The sequence below is a fragment of the Catharus ustulatus genome, chromosome 6 (genome assembly GCF_009819885.2).
Source record: "Catharus ustulatus isolate bCatUst1 chromosome 6, bCatUst1.pri.v2, whole genome shotgun sequence".
NCBI lineage: Eukaryota > Metazoa > Chordata > Aves > Passeriformes > Turdidae > Catharus > Catharus ustulatus.
The window spans coordinates 5,450,530-5,466,072 of NC_046226.1; the positions used below are offsets into that span (position 1 = coordinate 5,450,530).

Genomic DNA, 15,543 nt, shown 5'->3' on the forward strand with positions numbered 1-15,543 from the left:
CCTCTGTCCCCTCAACCCCCTCGTTGCAGTCTCCCCAGCCTTGGTTTTCAGTTTTCAGGCAAACTTTGGCTGGCGTTGCTGAGCCCTGAGCGCTGCTCCGCCCTGAAGTCCTGCCAGTTTGGGGTGGTCTTTCTCATTAGAAACTCTTAATTTCTTATAGCAAGGTCTTGGGTCCAAGCTGGTAAAGCAGGATGTTCCCTGTAGGTGCAAAGTGACTTTACTTGTTAGGCACTCACAGAAATTGTCAGGTGTGGGCTACACTGAGATTTGGAAAGTCAGGATATTGTTTCTTTATCCGTTGGTGCCAAAACTTGGAAAAACACGGGTTAAGAAAAAAATTGACAGCCAAAAAAAGCTTTAATTTCCTCTAAGCAAAAATATTTTGGTGTGGTATTTTGGATGGTGTTGTACTTTGAGTTCATTCAGCAGTGAAATGAGGTTTTCCTACAGTGCTTGGAGGCACAGAGGGAACTGGGAACTGTGACACTGGTCAGTCTCACCTCAAGGTATAGCACATGCCATTAGATGCCAGGCAGCATGGACCTGTTCAGCCAGGCCTTTTGGTAGAGGAAAGCTCCAGGTTGTGTTGTAAAAACTGGTTTTGCCAAGACATCCTTCTGCAAGGGCAGGATGTGGCAGACCAGGACACCAACACAGCACAGTGGGGATGAAGTGTCCCTGCAGCAGCGCTCTTCTGGTCAGGTTGGGTTTGTTCAGGAGAAGTGGCTGTCTCTGATTTATTCTCCAGTGATAACTTGGCCAAATCAGGTTTTCCTGGGGAATTTTTTTCCCATGGATCACTTTTTCCATGCCCCAACCAAAGGCTTGTTGAGCTGAAGGGGGCATCTCTGGAGGCTCATTTGCTGGAGCCCCACCAAGCCTGTGCACCTCATCTCAGCCCAGGATTTTCAGAACATCCCTTCCAAACTCATCCAGATGCTTTGTGCAGTGGTGGTGCCACAGGGCAGGCAGGAGTGTGCAGGAAGGCAGAATGCAGTTCAGCCTGGGGCACCCTTGGTGTGGCCCTTCTGCTCCCCAGCCCTTCTCCATGCTGTTGAGATTTTTTAGTTATTTTTCCCCAGCCCAGGGTGAGGAGAAGGCCTGAAGGCAGCTGCTGCTCCAGGCTGTGCTGGCAGCAGGAGCCACGCTGGGAGGGGGACAGTGTGTGCCCACCATGCTCCTGTACAGGCAGCTGCAACCCCCTGGCTCCCCAAAAAACCCATCAGGCAGATCTCAACCCAAGCCAGCACTGGGCAGGAGGGAGGGGGAAGCCAAGCTCTGCCTTGTGGGCACAAGCAGGCAGATTCCCATTCAGGGGAGTGAAGTTGCAAATCCCCCCAGCCCGTCCTTACAACAGCTCCTTCTTGCTCTCTGTAACCTGTTGGTGTCGGGTATTAAATTTCAGCATTAGTTAAATGGTTTGGAAAGGATCCCACTGTTCCTGTACAAACCCACAGTGTAACATTTGGAAGGGAGACAGAGAAAGCACTCAGAGGTGCTGGGCTGATCTTTACGCCTGTAGGATCCCAGGGCCATCGTGCTTGGCCCTCCTGGGTGGGATGGCTTGTGCCTGCTCTGGGGGACTCAGACTCCCTCCAGAGTCCTTGTCTGTCTCAGCCCATTGGGTTGAGGGAGGGTAAAGGAGTTGGAGGGGATCTGGAGCCTTTGCCAGCTGGAGTTGGTCCTTTGCCAACTCGTCTTTTGCAACTTAATCATGACTTTTCTGCCCCCCTTGTTTGCATCAGGGATCAGAGTGGGATGGAGGATTTCAGACCTGGCAGGGGGGTATCTCTGAGGACATTGCAGCAGTAGGTTTGGTCCCTTGGCATGGACAATCCTCCCACAGACACAAACAACAGAGTACTCCACAGATCCCAGCCTGTTTACATCGAAGGGTGAAGTCCCTTTCTTTTTGGAGCCATCCTGCAAAATATTCCCTGAGCTTGGTGTGGTTTTAAGTGTGCCTTGTTGATCTGAGGCAGGAAACATCCCTAGTATGAGAAATTGGTGATTGTCCCGTGCCAGCAGTAGAGGATGAGGGCCTGAGCTGCAGAGGGACGTGGAGCAGCTGTGACTTCAAGGTCAACTAAAGGCTTGGGCTGCACTCCCAGTGTCTGTTTTCTGGCCTGTTTTGTGTTAGATGGACACTTTGGATTTTAATTAGGATAGGTAAACAGAATAGATAAATAGTTAGAGGTTTATTCTTTGTCTGTGCAAGTGTTTTTACTTAGTTGCATTAGGAACAACAGGGAAATGGGATTTTTTTTCACTTGGGCACAGATTTCAGCAATAAGAAATGCCTGATCTTCATCCCAGACTGCAGGGATGATGCTCCCTGTCCCAGCCAGCCATATGCAGCAGGCAGGGGCTTTTCCCTGGCTCAGGGCTGATGCAGATGTTGTTGTTATTGTGGTCAATGACTGATCACTGCTTCCTCCCAGAGGAACCTTTTCCCTTTCCCTGCCTCTCCCCCAGCCTGGTCTGAATAGGTTTTGTGGGAGCATTGTTGGGATGTCGCTCAGGCGGGCACCAGCCCTTTCTGAAAGGCTTTTCTTTGTCCCTGTCCTGCCGGGGCTCCGGCCAGGCTCAGCCACCCAGGGAGGAGCAGGTGCTGGCAGAGAGGCACAAACAAAAGCAGAGTATTTCTGCAAGATTTACAGATTTGCAGCTCCTTTGGCTGGGACGATGCTTTATGATTTTGTGCAACTTTCCGTGCATCAGTACCGCTTTGTCCTGCCGGCTTGGGTAGGCAGCGTTCACTTCCTGAGGCTCCTGCAGAGGTGTGGTACCTGCCAGGCAGCATCCTTTGGATTTAAGGAGTTTCAGGAGTTTCAGTCCTCCTGTAGGACACATCAGGATCACTGATCACTGTGTCCCAGAGAGGAGGAAATCTGGGGTTGCACGAACTGCCTGCGCACCAAGAGAACAAAGCTGTGCCATCTGCCACAGCTTCTTTCAAGAGGCTCCTGCCTATCTGGGCTAACAATACAGCATTTCTTCAAAGGCTGAAATCTTGCTTGCACGCTCAGAGAAAGCACTTGCAAAGCTCCACATAATGGTGCCATATGGTAGATCTTGCCATAACAATCCTCTCTATTTTCCGCCAGCAACTAGACTTTGCACCAGATGGGTGAATGACTGATGTCCTTTATATCTGCTTAACACTCCTTGTCACTGTGAGGCTTGTAATGAAACGCTCTGTGTGTGGTGTGTGCACAGGGCAGGGGGCTGGGATGGCTTGGTTTGGAGAGGAGAGGAGGAGCCCCAGCATGACCCAGGACCCCTCAGTGGCTCTCTTCACAGTGGGGTGGGTCACAGTGGCATCTCCATCCCTGCTCTCATGGCTCCTCAGACAGCTTAGATGCTTGGAGGAGCTGCTGAGTCTGGTGTGGCTTTGCATGCCCCTGAGGTACAAGATGCTGCCTCTCCCTGATCCCACACCCTGCTGCCAGCCTGCATCCCCCAGGTGGAGGGATGGCTTCAGAGGAGATGCTGCCCCCGACATTCCTCAGTGCTTGTCTTCCCCAGCCTTTGAGGAAATTCCATTTACTGCTCCTGATGGGGCTTTGCAGCCTTTTCACTTCTGAGTCAGTGATGCAGAAGAAATTAGAGCAGCCTCCATCCAGCCCTGCATCCTGCCTGTGATGTGCAGCAGCCTGTTTTTAACTAGAGCAGGTAGCCTTCCCTGGCTCCCTCTGCCCAGACTCCAGCAGGCAACAAGTTTTTTGGGATTTGGGGAGGTGACACCAGGAGGAGGGTGGCTGTGCAGTGTCCCCAGCCCCCCAGACTCAGGATGGGTGCAGGCTTTTGCCCACTGATGTTGCCTGGTCTTTATCCCTTCCCCTCTAATGGAAGGCGGCTGTATCCCCTCCCTGCTGCTTTATGAAGTAGTGGAAACTTGTGAGCCTGAGGAACAATAAAAAGGTCTCTGGCAGCTTAGAAGATTTATCACAGCATTTGTTTTTGCTGTACTTAGGGCAACTAATGCATTTCATCCGAGCTGCTCTCTGGATGCTATCAGGAGATGGTTAGGAGATAGTATCCCCTGTCACAGACATTAAATCTGTTGCCTTTGAAATGCTTCCTGGTGGTCGATGGGTCTGTGGCTCACGATGTGCAGTGCTGGGGCAGGATTCTCCATGCATAACTGTCCCTTGGAGCTGTGCCTTCCCTTCCTCTTGGCATGCTGGGATGATGGCTGTTTTATGTGCTGCTTGAACAGGGAGCCTATAAACGTGAGGAGAATGGTGGTGTGATCAGTGTGAGCACTGCTGTGTGTCAATAACAGCTCTGGGTTGGGAACTCATTGCTAGTGATATCCAGTTGTACTTAGGAACTTCAGTAATGTGCTTTTCTCCCCGGTTTCTAATCCAATAAGGGGAAAGTATGAGGTTTTGGGCTTTGCAAAACAACACAGCTTTTAAGTAGCAGCTGAGGGATCAGCTGCAAAGCCAAGCTTTGCATTTCATGCTTGCAGGTCAGCTGTTGTATTTTGCAGCCTGGTCCTTGCAGCATTAAGGACTTCAGGATTTTGAGAGCCACTGAATGGTGACCAAATCTATTTCCTCTCTGTCTGCAAAGAAAAGCATGTGGCTGGTGTCTGGGAAAAATTACAATTGCAGTAGCCCTTGTGTCCTGGGCAAGCCACCCCTTTATGCAGAGTCAGTCCAGAGCTCCTGACCCCATCCCACTGCTGTCTCCCAGAACCAAGCTCCCTCGGCTTATGAATGACTTTTGAGAAGGCAAACCAAGTGATTGGTAATACCTGCTTTTAAATTCACTCTGCAGGGACCTGTGTGCCATAAGGACACTTTTACCAGGCTGCCCAATTTCTGTTTTTCAGATATGAACAGCCTGGACCTGCCAGGCTCCCATCCCAGCCCAGCGCTTGTTTTCATCGCCTTGTGTTGTTAACACCCTCCCAGACAATCTCTAAATGCACCTTTTGATAGGCAAGCATCTGATAGAGAAGTCACACACCTACTCAGTCAGAAAATAAGGGTTTTCTGCCTACGTGAGTTCCCTGGACCTGAATGAACCAATCCACCAAGGAACTCTGCGTTTCAGCAGGAACAGCCCTGTAATTCCAGTATCTGTTAGTGCTACAAACCGGCGTGGGGTCTTGCCCAAAAAACATGCTGTTCCCAACCCCTCATTTTACAAAGGAGCCATGTTAAAGCACGATGTGAATCTCAGCTGAAGGCAGAGAGCACATAAGGACCCCCTTTGTTTCCAGAAGTACAAGTGGAGTGGAAAAACTAATACAGTCTACCTGCTAAATGCTTTCCACTTTACACTTGGTAAAAGAGGAGGCCACATCCCTGGGAGATGCTTGGGCAGCTCATTTGGTAGCACATCAGTGACCTTAATTGAGGCATTTAGGTTTTTGGCTTGCACTTGCTCCGGGTATTTCTGGCACAGGTCACCATGCAGGGTACCAGCCTCTTTGGATGGGGAATCTGCTCCAGCAGCAGTCTTCTTCCTGCCTGCTCAGTGCTTGGGTGCTGTTGCTGGACTTATGAGCAGGATAGGACAGCAGATGAGTTGTGCTCTGCCCCCATGCTCAGCTGGAAGCATTCCTGCCAGGAATAGCCTGTCCTGCCTTGTGTCCATTTGCAGATAGCAGTGGAAGCTGTCTGTGCTGCTGTGCTATCTGTTGTTGGCACAGTCTGGGTGCTCCTCAGCGTGGGAACATCACCAAGGTCAGCTTTTTTGGCAGCTGAGGCTTTTGCAGCCCTGCAGGGAGGATCCTGCCTGAGTGCCCAGCCATCCCAATTCCCATGAACTCCAGTGTTCAAATCAATACCATTATTTACAGGGACCAGCTTCCCTTTCCCAACCACACCCAACATCTATAATCCAGTCTGATGGATACCTGCTGGCTTGTGACATCTTGCTGGGTGTCAGACCCTGAAATCACAGAAATCACAGAATGGTTTGGGTTAGAAGGGGCCTCAAAGATCACCTCATTCCAGCCCTCCTGCCATGGACAGGGACACTTTCCACCTGACCAGGTTGCTCCAAGTCTCACCCAGCCTTGGTCAGCAGTAACCTGCTCTCAGGATGACCTTTCTTTGCACCTGAGTAAGTTCTTAAAATGCCATTAGGAAGCCAGGTGTGACTAAAGCCAGGCCTGTGGGGAATGAGGATTTGTCCCATCCAGGCATCCATTTCCATCCTCTGTTGCTCCATCAGCATCAAGCTATAGCTGGCTTCTGCTTCCCATGGCTGCATTCTTTAAGTCCCACAATCAGAGTGGTACCTTTTGGGAAACTTTCAGGATCAAGTTTGTGTGGGGGTTTGTAGCCTCTAATTCCACCCAGTCCCTTTTTGAAACCCTTCTCACAGCATTACCTGGGGAAACCTTGGCACGGTTTAGCCCCAGACCAACCATCCACAGTGTTCCTACCTGAGCATCCCTGTCAGGCAGGGGACATCTGGAGCCACTGTTGGCTTAATTTCCAGCTTGAGCAGCTCCCTGGGGTGCCAGCAGCAGGAGCAGTGTAAAATCTGACTGAAAAGGGAGCTGCTGCTTTGGTTCTGTAAACAGGTGAGAGGTTCACATCTGAAACCTTATTTATTAGCCAGCTCTATGCTTTATTATGGTAGGAGGTTCCCCCACCTAAGGACAGCCATCCCCAGCTCTGGTTGGTTGGACTGAATCCATTTAAGCTGTCACAGTAGTGGATAATAGGCTGAGACATATTTTAGTTGCTTTTTCAGGGTGTATGTTCAACTGTGTGGAAAAAGTGCGTTGGTGATGCACCTGCAGGGTGATCTGAGAGTGCTCTGCAGGGTGGAACTGTGTAGATCAATAACTCAGGCTGGAAATGTTCCCTGGGTTAATTATAGTGGGAGAAAGGTTTTCCAGATGAGGTCGGTGAAAAGGTCACAGGAGGCCAAGCTCAATAAATAACATTAATAAAAAAGTGTATATGAGGTTATAGATATGATAACAAAAAAGAAGAAGAAATTTAAGTGGATACCTCTCTTAAAATACACTAATTAAAATATGAGCACCTTTGAAACCTTCAGCCTATTAAAATAATTAATTGAATTAAAATATTAAAGCATTACATGCTGTCTGCCTCAGTTGGGTGTTTGAACTGATGGGAACATGAATCAACTGCAGCTGGGGTTTATTGGAGGGCTAAATCAGATACTCATGGCCATAATCTTTCCTGCAAAAGAAGGAAGAAATATATATTTTATTTATGTCTATCCAGTGTGTTCAGGTCAATAACTGAGCAGGGTGGACTGGGGTCTTTCTGAGACTAGGACTAGGAAGAATTCATTGTGGGAAGAGGTTAACTAGGCATGAGCACTTTGAAGTGCTTCTGTTATTCCTTGTTGCTGCTACCCATTCTCTTGGCTGTGAGCAATTTCCTTTATTCAGGAAATACATAAAGGCAAAATGCATAATCATCTTTTATCTGTTATGCTTATTCATTAAGAAATATGAATAGTTGATTTTTGCTCGTGTTCTGTAATTGCAGCTGCAGGTTGTCATGGAGAAATTAAAAATACACAGTGATAATATTAGCAGGGGTTGGCTTGTCTGAGGAGTTGTTTTTAAGCTCTCAGGGTACTGTAGCTGAAGTGTGCTGAGGAGGAGGCATTTTTATTAGTGATAATAAAAACAAAAGACTTTTTAAAAGACCCCTGAGATAAATCTGCATACACAGGATTGTAGCTGCCTGAATAAAGCTGCAGCTGGAGGAGCAGCGGAGTGGGTGTGGAGGAGGGGGGTTGTTTGTAACAGCCGCTGATTAGTAAGGATTAATATATCTTTTTTTTTTTTCAAGAAAACAGCTTAAAAAGACAGCAAGGAGCTGAGCAGGGTGTGTTCTGGGGTTTGCTGAAGGCAGGGCAGGCAGTGGAAGCAGCAGCAGCTGCTGCGGCCGCGCGGGCAGCGGAAAAACACGAGATGAGGAAAAATGCTGATTGCCATTTCCCCTGACACCACAGCGTTCTGGGATAAATCAAATTGATGAACTTGGAGAAGAATGCCTGGAAGAGAGTGAATAAGCTGTATGACCCCTGAGAAAGGAAGGCAGTGCAGGCTTCAACAGGCCATTATTTATTGACTTTTTAATTCCCATGCTGGACCCCTTAATGCCAAGCGTTGCCAAAAAATTCACACTTTGTTTTTTCCTTCTATTTTTTTTTTCCTTTTTTTGAATAATCTTGGATCTCTCTCATGCTTCATTTGATGATGCAAGAGATCTCATCTTTACATGCTATAGCCTTGCTTACAGAAGTTTCTAAACTATTTGGATCCATCCACCAGGAGTAAATTCACTTGCTATTTATCATGTTGGTCATTTATTGATCCAGTGACATCTTTCTGTACCTGTGTCTATATATATATATATATGTATGTGTGTATATATATATATATATATATATATATGTGTCTATATGTATATATATGTACACACATATGTATAAGTAAATCCAGAGGAACAGAAGTTATGGATGCCTCATCCCTGGAAGTTTTAAAGCCAGATTGGATGGGACTTGGAGCAACTTAGTCTAGTGGGTGGCATCCCTGCTCAGAGTGAATTGGTTTATGGTTCTGCCCAAAACAAGCTTTTCTATCATTCTATAAACATATATATGTGTATACAAACCCAGCATAAACCAGCAAATTTTCAATAATCATTATTTCAGTTATGGGGACCCCCAGTCTCCTCCATGTACTACACTTACACAATTTATCAGCCAGAAAGGTGCATTGGATTTAAAGGTTTTTCATCTTCTTTTCTTACAATCTGTAAGGATATTTTGGAGTTGCAGTCCCCTCAGTAGGAAATTGTTCCTTATTTAATCTCTGCAGAATGTTTGATTCTGTGGGATGTAGGGGAAAAGCCTATTCTGGTTATGCTGTGGTCTTTGGGACATGGGTGAGCAGCACTTGGGCTCACCCAGCTCCAGGAACCCATCCTGGAAGTCATTCCTGAAGTCAGGAGATTTGCAGCATCCTGCAAATCCTGTGTCCCTCCTGTTGCCCCCATTAGAGCCCGTGGCTCTCAGTGTGTGGAAGATGCTCATTAAAACATGGCATGAGTGGAGTGACAGGGACAGGAGTCTGTCTCAAAGGGCTGTGATGTGAGTCTGAGCCTGGACTTGATGCTTTTCCTGCTGCCAGAACATTTCTTCCAGTGGCTTTTTGGAGAGTGGTGTGAGATCTCACCTTCAGCAGAGCTTGTGCCATGCTCAGAGAGAGGGGGTGAGGTTTGCTTGGCTGGAATGGAGAGCTGTCAGCAGGGCACACAGCATGGAAGTGTTGTTGTACCTCCTGGAAATAGCAAAATACACACTGAGTATAAAAGCTTCCATATGAGGGTTTTTTTAAAAACCATATTCAAATGAAGATTTAATGTGGAAACCTGTTTCCTTGATGTAAAGGTGAATAGTTTAGTATGGGATAAATATTTAAGAGCAGCATATCTCTTTCCAGTAAAAACACTCTGGGCAGAGACTTCCTTTTGGTAGCGAAACGAGGCTGTTATTTTGTGTGCCACTGACCTGATTCCAAAAAAAAAGTATTAAAAATAGTGCAGCTGGCAGATCCTGGAGGCAGTCAGGTGGAAGGGGCAGGACTGTGAAAGGTGAGGCTGAAGCCAAGAGTGAGGATGATGGACACCACTGGTTGTCTTCTCTCTTCAGCAGCTGCCAGCATCACAGGCTGTACTGGGAGTGTGTGGATTGCAAATGGCCCATAAAATGAATTGCCAGTTAGAATCACCTAATTATCAAGCTCGTGGTTATTAATTGAAGGCCCATATGGGTGTGAGTTTCTGCTGTGACTCTGGGTTGTTAAAGGCTTTGTGGGAGCTGCATTTCTGCAGTGGGCTACGAGCCCATGGAAAACAGGTGTTGTTCCTGTCCTTCCTTGGTGTTTTGGAGTTGGAAAGGGCAGATTCTGAGCAGCCTGCACTGAGAGGAACATCAGTGAGCCTGAGCAAAGGGCTGGAGGTGGCTGCAGGAGTCCCCATGCACGTAAAAACCAGCAAAGCCCTGACTCTGCACAGCTGAGTCACTGCTAGGGCTCCGAATAAGTCGTTAGTCACTCTTTGATTATGAGGATTTTCATATTCACTGCTGCCACACAGTATTTATTTAAACACCTCTCCCAAGCATCCTGCAAGATATCATTAGGTAGGTGTCGTTGAGTGATGCAGGGCTGTGATGACTGAACATGTTAGTGCTGGGGCACGATGAAATGTGCTGTGTGAGACTTAGAAGCATTTCTGCACCTTTTTTGGATGTGTTTGCACATTGTCATGTGCCAGCACCTACCTAATATGTTCTTCTGTTTTATCCCTTCTTGCTCCTGCTTAGGCTTCAGCTTGGTTTGATTTTTTTTTTTTCTTGGTTAATAAATCTTCACATTTGCACAAGTTGTCTTTTTAGGGTATGGGCATTTTGAAAGTTTCAGTAAATATTTTTCTAAGGATCTCAGTGCAGATGTGCATGGCTGGTGCTTTCATGCCTGATTATCAGATTCACGTGGCCAGAAAGTGGGGTCACAGTGGAAGCAGTTTCCTGTGCTCACCACAGAGGTAAATACTCATCAAGAGACCCTTGTCCTCCCCCACACTCCCAGATTTACTTTCCCAATGAGCTGAATTTCAGCTGGGTCCCTGTGTGGGTGTCATCCTGTTGGTCACCTTTAGACTTTCAAAAATGTGTTCAAGGCCAGGTTGTATGGACCCTGGGCAACCTGGTTCAGAGGGTAGAGAATGTTGGAGCTAGATGATATTTAAGGTCTCTCCCAGCCCATACCATTCTGTGATTCCTATGAACTGAGGCTGAAGCAGAGCTTGGATGTTTGACTGGCTCATAGCCTGAGGGGACAACGGGAGATGCAATTTTGATTTTGAGGCATGGAAAGGCGACAAGACTTGCCCAAGGCTGGGGTGGAGGTTGGCTGCTTGATAGGAATCTCTGACCTCCCAAACTTTAAGGACATGGGAGTGTTTGAGAATGGCACTTGTTGGAGTAGTCCCAGCCCAGGTTCTCCTCCCTGGGTGCAGGAGGGTGAGATGTGTCTTACACTGGGCTCAGGTTTTCTCAGTCCTCTCTTTTTCCCCAGTCTCTGTTGTAGCAGCAACTTTTTTCTGTTGTAAGGGTGTCCAAGTCTACTTCCAGAACTCCACCAGCATCAGCTGTGTGCAGCATGGTGGTTTGAAGATTTGGGGTAAAAAGGTCAGGGAAGAGGCAAAGCCTCCTCCATGAATATGTAATAGAAAAAGCTCCAGAACACCTTTCCTTTTGAGCAGTAATTTCATCAAGAAGAGAAATCAATACCTGCAGTGGATAGATAAGCCTTTCTGAGATGTTTGGGACTGCCACTGGTTGTTGTGCTGGGGGGCCACTAGGTTTGGGTTACAAGAGAGCTGAAAGCTCCCTTCCTTGGCTGCTGGGTGCAATATGAGCTTGAATTAGAGCAGCTGAATTTTAAGTGGCCTGTGGGCTTGCTGATGCAGGGGCCCATCTTTTAGCAGAGGCATCTTGCTCAGCCTTGCCCAAATGGAGCTTTGATTGGGGTGCAGGAGCTGTCAGTTTGAGTTGGTAAGTGTGATATTGTTCAGGCAGGGAAGCTTTAACAGTTCTCCATATGGGTTTTTTTGCTTGCTGGAATTAAATGTGTAGTTTCTAATGGGGATCCTCTTACTTAAATCCTCTGTCTGGGTGGGATGAGTTGGCCTGGGGCCATGGCAGGGCTTTCCTGTGACCTTTGCAGCCTCTCCAGTTCTCTGCTGCCCCCAAACCCCTCCAGCACGAGCATTGCCACCAGTGGTGGCGATTTCGAGGCACCCGTGGTTCTGAGATCGATGTTGGCTTTAGCAACGAGCCTCCCAGCCCTGCCTGAATGTTTTATTTAGTTGCCTCATAAAAGCTTTGACCTACATGTAGCACCAGGAAGCGATGAGGCTTTGATAATCCTCGGGCATCCCGGCGGAGGGCACGCCGCTAACCGAGCTTCCACGTCGAAAATGGATGTGTACTTTAAAACATCAGATAAACCAATAAAGGCTTCAGTCATAAACAGCTTTATCTCTGCCAGGCACTACGTGATCCAGTTTTGATGGGAGAGGATGTACTGCTTTATGAACTGTGGGTATTAGGAAAAAAGCTTTCTATTTTTAGCTGTAGGAAAACAAAGCAAAAGCCAAAGCACCTACAGTTTTTGATGATGTGAGGGTGTCAGCAATGGAAATGGGCTGGAGCACTCAGGATGAGGTGTTCCAGTGAAGCAATAATGATAAAAAAAGAAAGGTTCTGTTTGAATTTTTTCTTTGCTTTGTGTGTCTTAGATGAGATTGCTCACCTGAAGCTGTCAGTGTGAGTCTTGTGTGTAGCCGTGATGGCTTCATGGGTGTCCTTTCCAAAACACTTCCAGCCTTTAAAAGCAATGGAGGAGATGTCTGGGAGGGACAAGGCAGGGAGGTTTGCAGCCCAGAGTCAGGAGAGGTCAGCAAGAGCAGGATGAGAATTGACATCATTCCCTGGCAAATGGGGAGTCACAGGTGATGCTGTGGGGTCACTGCTGTGCTGTGGTGTGACCCCACATTGATTTACACTGCTTGTCTGGGGGGTTGTGTGTGTGCCATCAGCTGTTTGTGTACTCCTGATGCATGTTTTGTGTTTCTTTCCCCCTTTCCAGGATGAACTTGACCTCACAGACAAGCACAGAGAGGCAATGTTTGCGCTGCCGGCGGAGAAGAAGTGGCAGATCTACTGCAGCAAGAAAAAAGTGAGAGATTTGGGTGCTGAGCCTCTTCCCTCTCATGCAGGGTGGGCAGGAGTTGGGGGGGAAGAGCACAGCTCTCTTGGGATGCCAAGGGGTGTTTGGGGTGTGCCTGTTCCTGGAGTGACCCTGGGAAAACAAGGTCCTTGGTCCTCAGCCCATCCAGGCTGGAGAGGGTGTCCCCCAGCCCACATGGGTGTCCCCAGCCCCCTGCTCATCCCTGCCAGCACATCAGGGCCATGTGGAACTCTGTGGGCACTGAATTGGCCTTGCAGGGGTGAGGGGCTGCTCACCATCTCCTTGGAGCCCCTCCCAGCCCCTAAAGGGGGCTTAAAAACCAAATGAACACAGACTTTGTAGCAGGGGCTGTTGCAGTAGGACAAGGAGTGATGCTTTTAAACTGGAAGTTTATTTAGGTTAGATAAAAGGAAGAAGGTTTTACAGTGAGGGTGCTGAAACACTGGCACAGGTTGCCCAGAGAAGCTGTGGATGCTCCATCCTGGAAGTGTTTCAGACCAGCTTGGTTTGGAACAGCCTGGTCTGGTGGCAGGTGTCCCTGCTGGCAGCAGGGGCATTGGAACCAGCTGATCTTTAAAGTTCCTGCCAACCCAAACCATTCTGGGGTTCTGTGATTCCATTCCCTGATTTGCCACTGTGCCCTCACCTGCTGCAGGGGTGGCTGTGCAGTCACTGCCCCACTCAGAGGGTGCTCACTGCTGTAAATGCCTCTTTTCTCCTGCTCTAGCAATGGCACCAGATTTTCCATCTGCATTTTAGGCCAAGAGCAGGCTTACCTTGCTCATGTAGGATTAAGTTTTAAGCCTCTCATAAATACCCCTGAAATCCCTGTATTATTGTTAGACAGAGGCTTGCCATGCCCGAGATTTAAATTGGAGGGAGAAGGGATGTTAACAAATTACAGGCACTGGTCTGGATCAACAGGAGAATGGGCAGGGGATGCTCACTCCTCACTCCCTGGTGGATAAGCAGAGCCTTGCCCTGGTGTGTCTGGATAATGGGAGAGTTAAATCAAGCAAAGCTGTGTAATTATTATTGTGAGGGGAGATTAGGTGCTATCTAATCTCCTGAGGAAGGGTTTAGATGGAGCTGATGGTGGCTCTTTCCCTTTCCAGAACCTCCTTGCTCTCATGGCTTTTTAAAGGCTGTGCTGTGAAACTCCTTGCTCATGGGGGGAAGGAGGCACAGAAGTGCCTGTGGCATCCTCTGAGCTTCTGGGGGCAGGCACCCATCTGAGGCTGGATCCTGCAAGCTGCTCTCCTCTGCTCCTCGTTCCTCTGGCTGTTCCCAGCCACTCCTTCCCTACTTCCCTGCAGAGCATATGTGCCACTGCTTGCTCTGATGGTGGAGACAATTTTTTTTCTCCTGCTTTTTATTTAAAAATGAGGAAGAACACATCAATGAAGGCTCCAGCCATGGAGGAAATTATGGAATTACATAATATGGAGAACATGTCAGTGCACAGCAGGCTCTAGGCTGTGTAATGATGACCAGTGAGCAGCAGAAACACTGCTGGATATCCTGGCAGCTCGTGGTAAATCTTACTTGTGCTCCTGTGTATTTATGAGGCATTGAGGAGAGGGGCTGGGCTTCTCCAGCTGAGAGCAGTGTCTGTTCTTTGGGCAGGACAGTGGCAGTGATTTGGGAAGTGCAGGATGTGCCCAAAGCCTGTGTTTAACAGCAGGTTGTTGCTTGAGATGCTTTTAACACCCAGTTTGACCTCGTGGGTCCCAGGGCACTGGCAAAGATGGGCATCAGTCTCAGGCAGCCGCCTGATGAACCAACAATCCAAAATTGTTCCCTGAGCAGTTTTTGCTCTTTACTCTGCTGCTTCTGCTTTGCTGTTGTTGTCATCCACCACTCAGCTCTCCAGAGCACATCCCAGATGTTGCTGTTTCATGTGTTCCTGTGATGGGCAAGATTTTGTAAAAGGGAACCAGAAATGAGACATTTTTTGCTGGCTTGTCCTGGAAAGAGACCTGACAGCAGCACCTGGCCTTGGCAGCTCCTGTTGAGAGGAAATAAGGGAAATCCAGCTATTCCCCAGGCATGTTTCTTTGCCTGGAATATTCCCAGAGAAACCTGTGTCCTGGTTTCTCTGCCCTGCTGGCAGCTGGGTTTATCCCAGCCCACAGAACTGTCTTGGCAGGGTGGAAGCTTCGTCCTCCCTGATTCTCCATCCATGGGATTGATCCCATCCCTGGGGATTGCACTGCATGAACTCCTCATGCATCCCCCTGTGTCACTCAGGGAACAGAGACACAAAAAGCATCTTGTGGTGGGGCTGCTGAGCTCTGTCAGCAGCAGCCCGAGGAGGAACTGAAGTCTGCACTAAATCCAGCAGTGCTGGGCTCAGGAGAGAGATTTAAAGATTATTGGAGAGACCTTCTTTGAAGCTCCTCTGTGGCTGGGATAAAGAAGGGAAATGCAAAGGTGGAGATGCATCAGGAGTGGGATTAATCTGCTTTTAGAAGTGGTATTTCTGGATGATGACTCGTTCCATACCTCATCCCAAAATATTTCGCTCCCTGCTGGCCCTGCTCTCCAGGAGAGGATATTGCTCGGAAGTGCAGGGAGGAAGCAGAAGGATTTCCAGATTTGCTGTTTCTTTGGCTGTGGGTTTGCCTCAGTGGAAGAGGGTGACTCAGGATGGCCTTTTTCCAGAGGCAGTTAATGATTAACCCTTTGTGCTTAGTCTGCAGGACCTGTTGAACCACAGGTTTGGCTCCTGACAGCCCATGTGGGTCAAGCTGTTAAAGCAGCTC

At 48.2% G+C, this 15,543-nt stretch overlaps 1 protein-coding gene across 3 annotated transcripts in view; it reads left to right on the forward strand.

Moving 5' to 3' along the window:
- DAAM1 (dishevelled associated activator of morphogenesis 1) overlaps positions 1–15,543 on the forward strand; it is an 88,329-nt gene that overhangs the window by 37,256 nt on the left and 35,530 nt on the right. For all 3 annotated transcript variants that reach the window (XM_033062835.1, XM_033062837.1, XM_033062836.2), the window contains one exon: positions 12,677–12,766. In XM_033062835.1, coding sequence (XP_032918726.1) covers positions 12,677–12,766 — 90 coding nt within the window. The remainder of the gene's footprint in view (positions 1–12,676; positions 12,767–15,543) is intronic.